Here is a 16,063-nt window from a genome sequence, read left to right as displayed (position 1 = left end):
AGCAGGAAGTGTGCCATCCCTCCCTGCTGACAGTGTTTAGCTCCAGATTACTGAGAATAAGTTGGCTTCATACAACAAACATACAACAGCTAGCAAATAGACACCACCATTGTGAAGCCTATTGTTTTACCTCATGGAATGGGTGCTTACTAAGAAGACAGACAGATAAATAATTGGAAAATAAAAGTGCTTGAAACACATTTCAGGGCTACAAAAGGAGAATGATGTATGGAGGAGAACTAATAAAGAACTGCTGGAGGTTTGCAAAGAACAAAGTGTAGTAAACGTAGCGAAATTCCATGACCTCAGTGGGCAAGCCATGCGGTTAGCATGACAGAAGACAGACCATCCAGGCCTCTCTGGGGAGAGCAGCCTCTTGGTGTCCAGGCCCAGCTGAACAAAGAGAAGATGAAGGAACAAAATTGAGCAAGAGCTTTTAAGAGCTCTGAACTACCACCAAAGAGAAATAGACCCTTGGCAAAAAGGCAAGGGAAAGGGGTTAATCATGAGAGCAAATGAGGGTCTGTGATACTTCAGAGCTGGGGACTGGAAACACACGGAAGAGGGAACAAAGACAAACATACAGAAAATCTGTCGCTAACCCTCCCTCCACTAAACGCTTTCATTTTCATTCTTGCCCAAGACACAAAACAGCTGAGAAGATGAAGAAAAAAGTGGAGATAACTAGAAATTCAGTTGACAGCACTCACAAACTAATAAATTTCAAGAACAGAAGCGACTGATCAATCACCTCTTTTCTACAAAAAGACCTTGCAATGGGACTATATAAACTCCAAACTAAGGACAGTATCTTGTGTTTGGCTACTGCATCTTTTCCAGACAGACAGTAATTTCTCAGCTACGGAGACCAAGAATCCACCACTGCCCTTAGTATATGGAATGAATAAAGACAAACCTAAACATGACTACTGAGCTGCAAAACAAACCCAAAGGCAAATGAAATGCAAATACTTTACTTACTGTAACAATTGAAACAGAAAATAAGCCTCTACACTGCAGACATTTTAAGTTTTCATCTAAATCAATGAGAAAGTTGATGTATTTAATAATAAATAAGTAGTCTGTTAAAACTGGCGTGCCTAGCTTTTTTTTTTTTTTACAGACTGGACAGAGGGAATAGATTGTGTATATATGGCCTTTGCATTTTGTTTTACTTGCCTTTCCAAAAGCAGACTGGTCAGCTTCACTGATTTCTACTGGGTTTCATTTTCTGGCTCTCACAAACTATTGTTTCTCTGCAAGACTTTTAAATATGTCAGCGATTTTGAATGCTCAAATAGACATCTTAATAGATATGTCAACTGATTTTTAGAAGGTACAAAGGACCATCTTCAGGATATCAGGCTTTCCAAAGGTGTTTTGAGCACCCCAAACCAAGTTGTCTCTCTAGAAAAAGCCTCAGCCAGTTTTTTGACAGAGGTTCAAAGGAGGGTTGCATGTCTCAGACAACATATAAGAACATGACTAGGATCCTGACTCTAAGGAAATCACTAACACAACTCTCACTGACTCCAGTGTAAGAAGGATTTTCCTCTAGTTTTTAGCTGTGAGCCTGCAAACAGCTGTGCACATGTGAAGCAGCCGGTCTGAAGCCATGTCCCTGAAACAAGAAAGAAGGAAAAGCCCACACAGGACACCGAAGTGAGGAAGAGCAAGGGTTACAGCAGCAGCAATTCCTGATTACTTGAGTGGCTGTGCTCATCCCAGTGCTTCTATTAAAATTTATGCAATCTTATATTACACTCACTTGGCACACAAATTTTTAGTGGGAATTTGGAAAAGGAGAGATTGCTAGCTGGTGAAAAGAAATTGGAAGGCCGTTGTGGGTAGGGTGGGGCCTGAGAGATGGTAGTGATGAATATGCCCAATAGCACAGTTCTGCACTGTCTGGGTTGTGCAGCCAAGCATTTATTCCCTAGCAACCAAAAGGCAAGGGAAAAAGTCTTCCACTGCACTGTACCACAGCTCCTGATGGTTTCATAAAGCCAGCAGCCTCACTCTCCATTGCCTACACAGCCACAAGTGACATAAGCATTTGCAGTGCTGAGAGCTCCCCTTCTTTCACAAACACCAAATCAACTTGATAGTGTTTCTTTAAGGGACGTTTTAACCTACAGTATGTTCATTTTTATGCCTTAAAGTGTGTTCAGTTTTGGTCCAAAGGACAGTCCCAGCAAGGCTTTTGCTAACGCCAGGCACTGCTTCTCTAATGAATTGTTTTAAGCAGCAGGTATTTCTATTTATTCTGGCATCAAATAAAAACCCGCCCTGGAATATACAGAAACATTCAACACGAACCACTATGGAAAATGTTTTTAATGTGAGAATTCCTTTTCTTTTCCACTCACAGCAAACCAGCTAGTCTTTTCCCTTTCCTTGGGGATTAATTCTCTGTTGTGACACTGCTATGAGACTGGAACCATTATTGCAATGGAAGAAGATTTAAATGAACAGTACAGGGAGGACTGACCTGTTACTTGCTGTGGACAGAAGGCCACCTGATTGTGCAAGCAAATGGCCAAGGAAAAGGTAAAAATGTGCAATCCTTTATTCAGGTGTTTTACATGGAATAAAAAACTGCTGAAAACTACTTGGCAACACAGACCAAATGTCTTGTTTGCAAAACCTGTGCATATTTTGAAACACTTTACTGTAATAAATTCATAAGAAGAAAGCAGCGTACCTTCAAAGGGAGGGAAACTGGCTAACAGCACCATAATAAGAAGCTCTCTTAGGATAGCACTTTTCACCCATAGCTCTCTACACACTTTTGAAAGAAAGAAAGGACTAAGATATGAATGCACTGGTACAGCAGAAGGCTGTCATCTGTGCAGTCACCCAGCAGTGCAGTGGCAAAACCAAAACCCAGTTTCCCCAGCCACATATCAGTGTTTGGAAGACTCAAGAAAAAGATTACAGATTATGGAAGGATTTATAATCTTCAGGACTCTCAGTAAGTTATCTTTAAGGCCTTTAATTAAAGCCAGCCAGGAGATGGGAATGTTTTTCACAAAACATTGATTCACTTGTGGAAACAGTCTGGAAAAGTATGTTTCTCAATCATCTCCGCTCTGATATTCAGTTTTCTCCAGGCAGCTATTCCTTCAACTAAACCTGCCCATCTGCAGTATATACACTTCACTCTGCTTTCTTTTCCCCGACATCAAGCCACAGAAAAGCACATGTGACTGCAGCAGAGGTAAAGACATTTTTAACCAGGGCAATTTAAGGATATTTAAGACACATTCTCATTTTCCATTTCCCAATTCCACACTGCCCCCACTTTTATTATTAGCTGAATACAGGGAAGCTTCAGCTTGGATCTGGGGTAACATGTACACTGAGAAATCAAGGCCAAGCTTTGCCTTGAAATATGCAGGATCATTCCTAACTAACCGTAAAGCTGCTTATTTGGCACTAGCAGTGGAAATATTGAACGAAAGGGGCATTCTCAATCTGCTTATGTCACAGAAAGGTTGGATTCTGACAACGTGCAAGGCTCCAAGCTGCAGCCTGATATTAATAGCTAGACATTAAACTCTCAATTTGGCTGGCTTAGAGGCAGTTCAATTGGAACAAAGATTTTTCTGCAGGAAACGGCAGATCTAGTTAGAGTCACATCACGAGAGATGAGTCTGAAGCAGCAGCAGACTGCAAACTTTTTGACGGGTGTGTGACAAGGCTGTGTGGCACAAAGCAAACCTTCCCTGCTCAAATTACAGTTTTATCAGAGGTCCTGCACCTGGGGCAGTTGAAACACAATTGTTGCAAATGCACACAGGCATGTTGTTTTCCTTCTGTCCGCCTCCTTTTGAATTCATTCATTCTTAGGGCTAACTTACACAAGCAAGTCAGGCAATGAGCATTAGCAATCTATTTCTTAAACAAATGTGGTTCTGTTTCTTGACACAGCCAGTGGGGTATCACCCCACAAAGACATACCTACATATTTTCACCATTTTTTAGCTTGTTTCAGCCATTATGTAACCTTCCACACTATCTTGGCAGCTGGGCCAAGAAAATTTGAACGAAGTCCCCAGAGCAACTGGTTTCAGTGAGGGGCCCCTGCCAGAATACAAATACAAACCTCCTGCTGCTGTTTTCTCTCTGTGTCTGCATGGCAGGCAAAGATTCCAGACAGGTTTTTCAATATGAATCTTTTTGAGCACAAATGATCACCACTTATAAGCCATTTAAACTTCATAATCCCACTTCCGAACAACAGCTGGGCCTCAGTACTTCCACTAGTGAAAGTTTTACTTCCATATTTCTCACAATTTAAAGAAAATCAAGGCACTGTTACTAAAAAAACCATTACTTACAGCGCTCTGAGTCCTATTATTCCAATACGCATAATCTAATAGATTCTTTATAGTCTCTTAAACGTGACTAAGCAACATTTGATTCTGGACTGGTATTGCATCATATACTCAAGGACATCACGCTGCGTTATACGAGAACTTCTTAAGCCATGCAATCTCCTGTAGCTTTGCACTCAAAATCCTCATTTCATAGAGGTAGACAGAAGCATTCAGAATGTGACTTGCCAAATGTCACACAATGAGTCAATGCCAGAGCTGGGAATAGAAATCAGGAGTCTAGAGTCCAGATTCTCTGCCTTATAAGAGCAGTAGCCTCAGCCTCCTAGTTTAGGAGAGTGCCTGCTCAACAGAAAGATGTTTCTTCCTTTACAGGATGGCAGTGCACCACATTGCAATGGCCAGCTTCATCCATAAGCAGGTATAAAAACACATGCCTCTGCTGAGGCCATGTTCTTCATATACAATAGCAAAGCATAAGACAAGAAATGAGAGCAAGTTGCTGTTCTAGAGAACTTGGGGGAGTGCTATAACCTCAGCACCACCGTCAAGACCAAATGCGATGTCACTCTTTGGAACAGCTTCTTCCTTTTGCGAATGATCTTACTGATTTGGAGTGGGCTCTCTGGGAGCTGGAGTGAGGAACAGGAATCTGGCAACAACAGAGAGGGCCGAATCATCAACATAATTCAAAAGCCAGCATGGTATACCAGTGGGCATCAGCCTACTTTGAATGTTGCACTCATATTAAACCCAAGTAAATACCGTGCTACATTGCTACTTATATAACCCATGTATATATACAGGGCACAGAATGGTGGCTGTTAAAAAACCTACTTCTTTACAACTGACACTTATTTTTCCCTATTCTGACGAAGAAGGAAGGCTGGAAAATCTTTCACACAGCTAAAATTTAGTACTACCAACACCAACCATTTTCTCAAACCAGTTGTACGCCACGGCAGTACATTCCTTAATTTATTCTTCCTCTGCTGTGACACATACGCAAATGACACAACAAGGCCAAATTCCCTTCTGGTCTAACATCTGTAATATGAATGGATTACATATGGGCTAATTTTTATCACTAAAGAAAAATCACATAGTTATATCAGCAATACAATACCTTTGGCAGAGAAAGGGGAATGAAGCTAATACAGTGCTATATTCATCCACTAAAGGAGAGACGATGATCACTATATAAATCACAAGTATATGATATATTCCGGGTGTCAGACACATTGTCCCTAATTATCAGATACTATCCTGTGGGCTTAGAACACACATAAGGACTCAGAAACATGAAATATCTGTTTTATGGATAGGTATCCATCAAAAGCCAGTGTTTGGACTTCATATTGCACCATTGCATTACTCCTTAACAAGCTGATGACCAGAGGAATCAGTTATCTTCTTCAGGCTCTACCTCCAGCCACTAAGCATAAGAAGTATTTCTCAAGACGGGGACAGATGAGATATCAGAGTGCAGTATAACTTGGGCAGACTTCATTCACATTGCAGCCCTACCAGAATAGTTCCTCGGTTTATGGTTTTGAAGAAAACTTTCAAAATATGCTGCCAGTATACACAACACAAAGACAAGGGCCTAAATTGTAGATGATCTGAAACGACTGCAGTAACTCACCAATTTGGGTACAGGCAACAATGCTTGAAAACTGATGTTATCAAAATATTTGCTTATTTCAACAGTATTTAAGAAAAGATCATATCATATGATGGAGGATTTCATCTGTACTCAAGGATAAGGCACACTGCCTCCGAATTCAGACAACAGGAACAGTGGGGCATAGAAAATGTGTAAGCGAAGATGCTAGTGCTTTGCTGCCACATAATGAAACTGTCAGTGGAGAAGGAAGGAAAAGTAGGATTGAAGAAAGCATAGTGGCCAGACTGGTTTTGTCCCAGGAACACACACCTTCTAAATGTCTTGGAAAAACTATGCTGGAAAGAGTAACAAATTATTTTAGTCTTTATTGCTCTGATCTTCCACTTTCTCCAGTGCAGCCACAGCCAGCAGCAAGTCACAGTACAAGCACAAGAAAGTACTTGGGTATTGTAAGAACAGAAAAGAAGTCATTAAAATATTTCCTTAGTCATGCTGTCTATCGTAATATAATTCCCTGAATAGATATATTCAGCAATACTATCTTTAAAAATGAAAAGAGATCTGACCTTAGTCAGCATGTGTCTTCCATCAGCTTCTCTTTTTGTTCAGTTTTGGTTTTGGATTTTTGTTTGTTTTACTTCTTTATTGTATCTTACCACAGCCATCTCCAGATGCAGATACACAGTATAAAAACCTTCATGTGTGGAAGCATGTTTTCCATTGGACACAGAATAAATGCATTGTGAGGGATTTCAAGTGGAAAGAAAACTTGGATGTAGAGGCCAGTTCTTGCTCATGCTTGAAAAGAAAATGTGTGTATTTTTCAGCTGTGTATGTCCTCCTTTCACCTGGTCAGTCTTCACAACACAGAGAGGGAAGAGCCTGCATTCTGACATGAGACTTCTGTAGATAGTTTCAGAGCTCCTGCTGAAGGCACTTTTCCCTATGCTTTTCATCACCTGCTATTGCCAGCACAGCAACCCCTAGGTCTGCAAGCGTCTCTCTGATACTGCAGTGAACACTGGAGTGTAAGATCAGCAGAAAATCAAGATCCATTCCAAGTTTACATAGAATGTAGGGTAAGGGGCCACTTGAAATTGAGGCAAGTCTAAAAAAATCATGCAATCATCATAGAGCTTGCCTCCAAATGTTGAGCTATGCCTCCAAACACTGCTGCTGCTGTGGTGATTAAAAAAAAATAATACCAGGAGAACAGATACAGTGAAAGTTACTGCTACCTCAGCTAAATAAATAAATAAACAAACAAAGTATTTAATGTGTGGGATGTAAGGACCCTGTGTATCCAGGGTTTGGATAAGATTAAAGGTGGTTAGGAAGTAGGAGGAGTAGGAGGTAGAAAAGAAGATTTAACTTGGCTTTCCTACAATGAGGTATTCTTCTCTGGTGTCTGAGTGCCAGTTTGATCTAGGAGCGTTACACAGATTCTTACAATGGGAAATACATTCATTACTTAGCAAATTCTTTTTTTTAGGTGAGAGAGCACTGAAAATAGCATTACACAGACCCACCAAAAGAGTTTCTTAACCTCCATTTGTCTAATTCTACATCCGATCCAAAGCACTAGAAATACTTAAGATTACTTCCTGAACTCAGAGACCTCCAGTGCCTAGAAGGGGTTAATATTTAATGGCTTATTTGTAGTTCATACCCTCCTCAACTAAACCATATTTGCTTTACAGAGTTATACAGAATAGTAAAAGCAACATTACAGCAAACCAGAGTATGAAAGATTGCCCAGAAAGCTCCTCTTAGCATAGAGCTGGCTATCAAAATACTCTCTCCTACTTCTTTGACTTACCCACAGTGTCACAAGGCTCGTCTTTGTGTACGCAGAAATCTGTCCTAGAAAGAAAAACAGAAGAGAAGTGAAACGTATCCTGTGCCTCGAGACTTTAGGCTGGGAAAAAGCAGTGATGAATGACTCACCTATCATGGGTCTTGAGGTTTGGTTGTTTTTTTTTAAAAAAAAACTGCTGTGCAGTCTACATGATGACAACACAGATAGCAGCATTGATTACTACTGCAAGATTACAAGCAATTATGTGAATCAGCTCTATATACTACGGTCCAATTTAATAGACCTAAGATTTAGCACATAAAATAGTACTGCCTCACTCTATGGTGTCAGACTTCAGCAACTGGATTAAAACTGAACCTCTTATTTTCACAAGAGACTAACAAAAAGGAGCAGACACCCTGTGATGCATCAGCACCATCAAAAGTGGTAGGAGGAGATATATGGGGACACTGCCTGGAGACACAGAACTGATCATGTACACCCAGAAAGTCTCAGTTCTTCAGTTTTTTTTCTAGAATAGAAAAGGACAAAAAAGAAGCAGGACTAAACAGAGATAGATGTTGACAAGGAAGAAGAGAGAATTTCAGGACCTGCCAGGTTAACAGCTAGGTGAATTTGCTTCATCTAAACTTATTACAGTCAGATTTGCCATTTTATAATTTGAATCTAACACAGAGAGGTTAAAGAGACTTAATTGGGTCTCTGTTACTCCCCCACATCTCATTCAGCCTCCCAAAATCTCATCAAGACTGGAGAAGATACTACATATGCCACTGGCACCCACAAATCAACTAGGGATTCATGGAGCTGTACTAAACAGAAACCATCTAAGGGATGACATTTCATGCAAGAAGATTTTGTAAATGAGATTCCTCATGACAGAAAAACAAGCGTGGGAGGAAAAATAATGGTTTGAATACATTTCAGTAAGCACTTAGACCTAAACTTTTAGGAGATATCTTCACCAGACCTCTATCCAATGCAATCCGCTATGAAGAGGAGCTGGAGAAAAGCATCACACGTGCTAAAACATTTCAGAAGTTCCTTAACACAAGGGAAGCTGAGCAACCATAATCTCTATCATTATGGTTTTCCTCACCCTGTGGGGAGGCTAGTGAGAGAATCTTAAGAGTACATTTGGAGTGTATCATTTGAAATGCCTGAGTCCCCAGTAGGATTTTGAGTTTAAGAGTTTGGCAGGGGGAAGATTAAAAATACTTAGAGAAAGATAAACAGAAAAAGAAAATATTAGAGAAAGATTTAAAATACTTTTTTCTTGAAGAAAAATACAAAGCTAGGGTTTATAGGAAATGGGATTTAAGGCCCAGGACTGTGGCTGATGAACCCAAATCCTTCACACCAAACTCCTTTGAAAGACACAAATGAAGCTGTCAAGGGCTTGGAAGGAGAGAAACAAGAGCTATTACCAGCTCTTGTTAAACAGACGTTGAAAACTAACCATGCTTCAGTGCAGAAAAAACGTAACAACCATCAAAGTGTTAAAAAATCAGACAGGAACAAAACAAAGTCGGAAGCTACGACCACACACACCAGCCCCAGCTTTCATTTTTCACTGCAGCCTTACTGTGTCTCGACACCTTGGCATTCCAGCCTTTCCAAAGACGACTAATGGCAGTCTCCTGATGGAGCTGGCACAAGCGTGCTTGCTTGAGTTCCCAGAGCCAACTTGATGGAGGTTTATTTAAGGACTTATTATGTTATATAAACTGGTAAATCACACAGATGCTTTTCTTGTGACAACAGATAGCTGAACTATTAGTAGATGGCAGGAGGCCACTGTTAGAAAAGCATCTTTCTTCAGGGGCTGGCCAGCTCTGCAAACAAAGCAAAGCAATTTTGCTCCTTGCACTGTTCTACACTGAAAGGTGTCTGGCACTTTCAGGCAGCTCCCTGGAGAAATTACCACCACGGCATGAAATAAATGGTCTTGTAAATGATCCAACACAACTTTCAGACTCTCCTACAGAGGTAGAACAATCCTTGTCTGTAAAGAGTGCTGTGACGCTGTCTGGTCAGGGAAGGACTTGAAACAGGTCAGCAAGAACTGAACATAGCTGCCCAATTCACCGCATGTGGGTCTGCAAGCATGAAACCTCCTCAGCCCATCTTTTAAATTGTCATAAACAAAGAAATACCATCCTTCTACTCAGAGATCTTGTACCAAAATGCTAGGCTTTAAGTCATCTGTACCTACTGTAAACATTCTACCTCAAAAATCTGTGGCCAAACAGAAAAGCACATCAAAACCTTTAGTCACAAATGAGCTTGGTGGGACTCAGTCTTCTTCCTAAGGCAAACAGCCACCCCATCACAAACCCTGTACACTGAAACTTCTGCAGTCCTTTCCTGGCAATCAGAGGAGAGCCAAAGACTGAAAAGCCATTTAGAAAGATCTGTCTCAGCTGTGCATCAGTCACACCAGTGAGGTAAGATGGCCCCATCATGGCTCTGAAACTGATCTGCTTTTAAAAAGGTTTCAATCACAAGTCTCTCTGGTGCATTTTTGAGCTTGACTGCATCTATGTTTTGAAGTTGACATGAATGATTCTATAATGATATTCCAAGGATATAAAAAAAGGTATCTTCATATTCATTGCATGTGCAGAGGTCTCTTATCACAGAGACACAGTTTTGTTAGCAGAATCTTTTATAGAGCTATGTTGGAATAAAGCTTACTCCAGGAGGAGCAGTTCAAATCCAAGATCTGACCTTATCAGATGAAGTCTTGGATAATATATTGAAATCACACCCTGTAGCTGTGAAGTAATTTTACTCTTCAAATCTAGCCCTTGCCTGAATCAAGCAGGACATGTGTTCTCATCTTCTAGGGAACTGTGAAATTCACAATCGTTATCACTTGCGGTACTGTGTAGAGTGTCTCCATTAGCAGACTTAAACAATTCTTCTAAAAAAAATGACAACAAGTCAGTTGTTTTGTTCAATAAAAATAGCCAGAAAAGAAGAGCTCAGAACTCCTCCTACAGTCACTCTTCCATCTGGCTCACACGAACTGGAAAAAAATACCTAACTGTGCTAAGCTACATTCTGCAATTCAAGTCCTTCCTGTAAGAAAGGAGGACAGTAGTTGAACTGTGCAACATGAATAAGAAGTATGCTGTTTAATGGCCACTTCCCAGCATCCTTCAAATGACATCTTCTGACCAGTTTAACCCTGCAGAGTCATAAAGCTAAAGGACAGAGGAAACTGGTACATTCAAAAACCTGCCAAAAAAAACTTTCCATATCCATACATACATTTAGTAGCACTATGCGCCCAGTTTCCTTGAGGCACATTGCATTGCTTCATTTGCCCATTTAATGGGGATGCTGAAGAAATATGGGCGGGAGGAGCCAGCTGCAAATGGAATTACTACACCAGTAAGTCGGGGAAAAAAAGAAGTCTTTGCTTAATGACAGCTCTGAATTCTGTTCCTATCAGTGTTGTGTCATTCTTCGCTCTGCTAACACATCACCTGGTATGGTAAATGACCCAAACACCTACAGCCAGGAGATGGGGAGAACATCAGTATGCCTGAAGATTTCCTCCGACATGCAAAAGACAGAAGAACAAGACGGGGAATGTGTTTCAAATGAGACATGCTTCTAAGATCACTAAGATACAGATTCTGCAGACAGAAGTTATTCTGGTCAGCTGCCCGTGAAAATATGAAGTACGTTATCCATACATGCCAGAGATCTGAATTTCTGCAAGTTCAAAACCAGAATGTGAACAACAGAAGTCTGATGATTATAGAGACCACAAAACTATACTCAGACCTTCAGGCCTACATCAGATTATTCCTACCGTCTCATTTATTTACAGAGCTGGACAATGGTACATCTGATTTCACAGATATAGTATGCCTCTTACCTGGAACTCAATCAGGTAGATAATACTAAAATCCCCCCACAGGAGGGATATTTGCCACCTAGGTAATCTACTTTTGCATACAAATGAGTATTATGAGGAATATCAGTTAGAGGTGAAGTTTCAAAAGGCAAGTGTGCCCTGGTGTTTCAAATGAACACAGCCAGATTGGAACCAGAGGGATTTCTTCAGAGGCTGACCCCAAAGAATCTGTTTCTAGTCCTAAAACATCTGCAGCTGCTGAAAATTCAGCTTCTGCTTTTTCTGGCGCTATTGCTTGTGCTGGACATGCTGTTGCTCCCATATCCTCTACCACTGGTCCATCTGTACAGTCTGGGGAGGGTCCAGGGACACACACACACACACTTCCAAAGCCAAGAGTAGAAAACCTCATTTCCCTGACGCAGGAATCAGGCTGCTGGGCCAGAAGTCTTCCAAGCAAAGCAGCATCCTCTATGCAGCAGAAGCAGGATGGGTTAAGGCTGCAAGACACAGCAAGAAGGAAGGAAAAAAGACTACAACTGCACACTGCTGGCCTTTCAGACAGGAAAAATACTGCTCTTATGTACAGCAGTGTGCTCTCTGGACTGAACTTTCTCACAAAATCTGAATCTGGTTTCTAACCCAACCAAACCTGTACTTCTCCAGCTATTCCGACTGCAAAACCCTGCGAATCTATTGAACAATCCTTCCTCCAAATTCTTTCTCCAGTTCTTCTTCAGATGTCCTAGTTCAACACATTTAGCCTGACATTACACATTCAATTTTATAAGCTGTAGAGAGACTGCACAGATGAAATGCTCTGCTCATTCCTTCTGCCCCATGCTTAGAGCACATCAGAAGAGATTCTGTATGCCTCACTTGTCATGCAGGACAACTGGATGCCCAGATGAGTTTAACAAATATGTTAGTTATTTATTTAGGCCCTCATCCAATGAAGCACATGCTTAACTATAACCAGGATGTGCGGCCCGTTGACTTCAAAGGAACTATTCACCCTGTCTAAAATGTTAAGTATCTGCTCAAGTGCTTGGTTGGACTACACTGAATACAGAGGAGAGAGAAGGATTTAGGAGAACTGCATGCATGTCTGTGAAGGTGCATTCTTAGGAACTTTGTTGGCCCCACGCCCTGCTCACCAGCTATTTTACTGAACACTCACCAAAATCCCATGGATAGTTTGCAATGTGACTGTTAATAGATTATTAGAATCAGAATGGCAGCTTATGCAAAAACATGTATTTCTACTTACATTGTTGGCAGAGAAAAAAGGGTGAAAGAGGTGAGTAATACTGAACAGCAGTACAGACATTTCCTCCCTCAAACTGGGGAAGAAGTGGGTAGGAAGCAGTGTTTTTCTAGCACATACAGCATCTATCTTGCACTATATTTTTGTGCTCACTTTAATTATTCAGAGATCATTTCTATAACGATATATTCTTCATTTACATCTTAAAGTATGCAAACAACTTAAAAGACCATAGATTTGCTACTCAAAATTTATGGTAACTGAATTTAATTTATGGTAACGGAACGTGGGACTGGCATTGTATTGTTGAGCTCAGGTAGTGAAGTTAGAGGATAAAAGAATATAGGTTACTAGGGACAACACCCTTTTTGCTTACTTTATTTGGGCCATACCCTGATGTGATTGATACACCAATAGGTACAGAGCTGCAGGCTGCAAGGAATTTTCCTTAGGTATTCATACACAGATTGTTTCATGCCTGAAATAAATGCAGCAGTTTTCAAACATACAAACAACTTCACAATTACACCCCTCATCTATCTCAGTTGTGATAGAGGAAGAGTGTTGAAGTTGTTATTTCCTAGGGGAAAGAGAGAGAGAATTAATTCAGTTTATGGTATTCATCTCTCACTTTATTTAGGAGGCAACTTCCTTATCACCTCCACACTACCAACACACTCCAGGCTCCTCTCAGACTGTTCAGTTGACTCATACCTAATTACGCACAGAGCACTTGTTCTCAGCTGTGTTCTCAATTCCACAGCTTCTTTCTTCCAGGAAGAAGGGCTTATGATCCAAAATCTCATCTCTTTTTTCCACTTATACCAGCTGGTGTGAGAAAATATCACCTGTGCTATGGCCATGTCTTGACTGTATCCCAACTACAATGTGCTATAGTTACCACGACTACAACAATGCTCTGGTTCAAGAGGAGAGAGGTTTTTGCACAACCTTGTTAAGTATACACAGAAACAAGACAAATCACTTGCATCTGAGGCATCTGAACCATCTGAACAGCATGTAGGTAGCAAATGTATCATCATCATCACTTTTTCTTAGATTACTGCCAGACCAGAAAACCCCATCATTGTCTATGGGCCATTATTGGTTGAAGTAAACTGATAAACCAGACCTTACTATACCTGGTTACAAAAACAGCAGCATCCACAGGTGGGGTGTCATCCCTTGCGCCAGGAACCTGGTTGTTACCAAGGTATTTTGCCCCACCATACTCTTCATTTTGCCATTGACAAAAGCTCTCCAGAGACCTCTCCCCATGATGCCCAATAGACAACTTCGCCTTTTTTTGGGGAAAAAAAAAAAAAAAAGATAGATATAAAAGAAGAAAAATCAGTCCCAGCCTTTAAACAAAGCATTAGACCTCTGATGAAAATCAGAGGCTCAAAGATACAGATGTGATAAAACAAGAAGTGTGAAACCAGCTTCATCTGAGCAGGTGAACTAGGGACCCTGAATTCCACACTGATTTCTGCCATTTGATCTACAGAACAAACTTCATCAGCTGGCAGCAGTCACAAGCTTCTGAAACAGCACTACATTCTAAAAGTCTCATAAGTCTGGAAGTTACATATTTCATACCAGAGCCATGTAATTTTTAATCTTTGTAACTGTTAACTCCTGAGACTGGCTCACAACTATGAGCAGACAAAGATTTACTAGGAAGGATAAAAGTACTGTAGCTCCTTTCAGTCCCACAGCCCTCTGTACTTCCCACCTTTAATACTGCCTGGTGAAGTGTGGCAGGTACTACTTAAAATCTGTGATCATATGGCCAGACATACCCCATTTCCCCATCCTACTATAGCACAGGGATCCTGCTCTGCCTGTGAGACTACCACAGTAGAATTATAGCAGCAGTGTAAAAATGAGTTAGAACTCACAGGACGGTTGCGAAGCAGGACTAGTTTGGTCACTCGTATGCTGACTTTAATTCCAAGACTTTGATGTTGGAACATGTTGTACACCTGTCAAAATGCAAAGAAAACATCCACAATGTATCAGTAAAAATATCAAGACCTAGTAACAGTTGAAGGAGATAACTGATTAGACATTTGTCCTTCAAAAAACTAACCCAAACCAAACCCAAATGGGTTGTGCCACTACACTCAATAAAATAAAGCATTTTTAAGAGTTACTCTCTAGAGCTACCACTCTAACAGTTCCACATACTACAGTGTAGCTAAACACTTGCAAAACCAGTGTAGGTTTGCCTCTACCCTACTGCACTGGGCTTCATCATCTGACCAATTTGTCACAGATGAATCTGAGCAGAATTCAGTATTCCGAGACAACACACTTAAAAAAAAAAAACCAAACAAAACAAAAAATACACAAACTAATTACAGAAAGAAAAATACCTTTAGCTGGAATAAACAAGAGAAATAACAAAGGAGCAACAAAGGGAAAGAAAGAAATATTCCAAAGAAACTCTAAACATAAACCGAAGTCTCAAGAACATGGACATACGTTATGAAGGATCCAACTAATATGGATCTTCAGCTTTTAAATATCAGAGATATCTGAATGCAAGATGAAATAATGGTGTGTTTTAGACTTCAGGAAATAGAATGGAAAAGCAATTTCCCTCTGTTATTTTCATATCTTATATAAGAGAATAGTAATAAGGGAGCACATAATGACACAAGCCTCAGGAAATACAAAAATAGCACCGGAAACTACCTTACTACTTTCTCCAGATTTTGCATTCCAGCTCAGATACTTCACCTCACTTTTATAGGTTAGAACATAAGATCTTAATTGATGCCACAATTTTATTCCACCCATTTCTCAGTGTACACACACTTTAACTAGACTACAGCAAAAAAAATTAAGAGAGGGGTTTATTTTAAAAAGATGTAAAACATTGAATAACCACCTTTGGATGAATATTGTCTTCCCTACTCAGTCAAAAAAATAGAATCAAGACCACTGAAGAGACACTCTTGACTAACGGGAGGCAGGATTTGGCCCCAGGTAAGCTATATTCCTTACTCACAGCTCGTTTGGCTAGAAATATCACACAGGCTCAGCTAACTTCTTACAACAAACCCAAGACATGAACACATTTTGATTATTATGTTTTCAACGCTTGGTATTTTTCCTATTTGTGCAAATACTC

At 40.4% G+C, this 16,063-nt stretch overlaps 1 protein-coding gene across 1 annotated transcript in view; it reads right to left on the bottom strand.

Moving 5' to 3' along the window:
- Positions 1–16,063, bottom strand: part of ADAMTS17 (ADAM metallopeptidase with thrombospondin type 1 motif 17) — a 192,226-nt gene that overhangs the window by 138,250 nt on the left and 37,913 nt on the right. Inside the window, exons 5-7 of the mRNA XM_055717092.1 lie at positions 14,826–14,909; positions 14,067–14,224; positions 7,787–7,830 (exon numbers count right to left, since the gene is read on the bottom strand). Of these exons, the coding sequence (XP_055573067.1) occupies positions 7,787–7,830; positions 14,067–14,224; positions 14,826–14,909 (286 nt within the window). The remainder of the gene's footprint in view (positions 1–7,786; positions 7,831–14,066; positions 14,225–14,825; positions 14,910–16,063) is intronic.

Source organism: Falco cherrug, chromosome 7 (genome assembly GCF_023634085.1).
Source record: "Falco cherrug isolate bFalChe1 chromosome 7, bFalChe1.pri, whole genome shotgun sequence".
Lineage (NCBI taxonomy): Eukaryota > Metazoa > Chordata > Aves > Falconiformes > Falconidae > Falco > Falco cherrug.
Note: the sequence above shows the minus strand (reverse complement) of the source record. Positions and strands in the feature narration are given on the sequence as shown.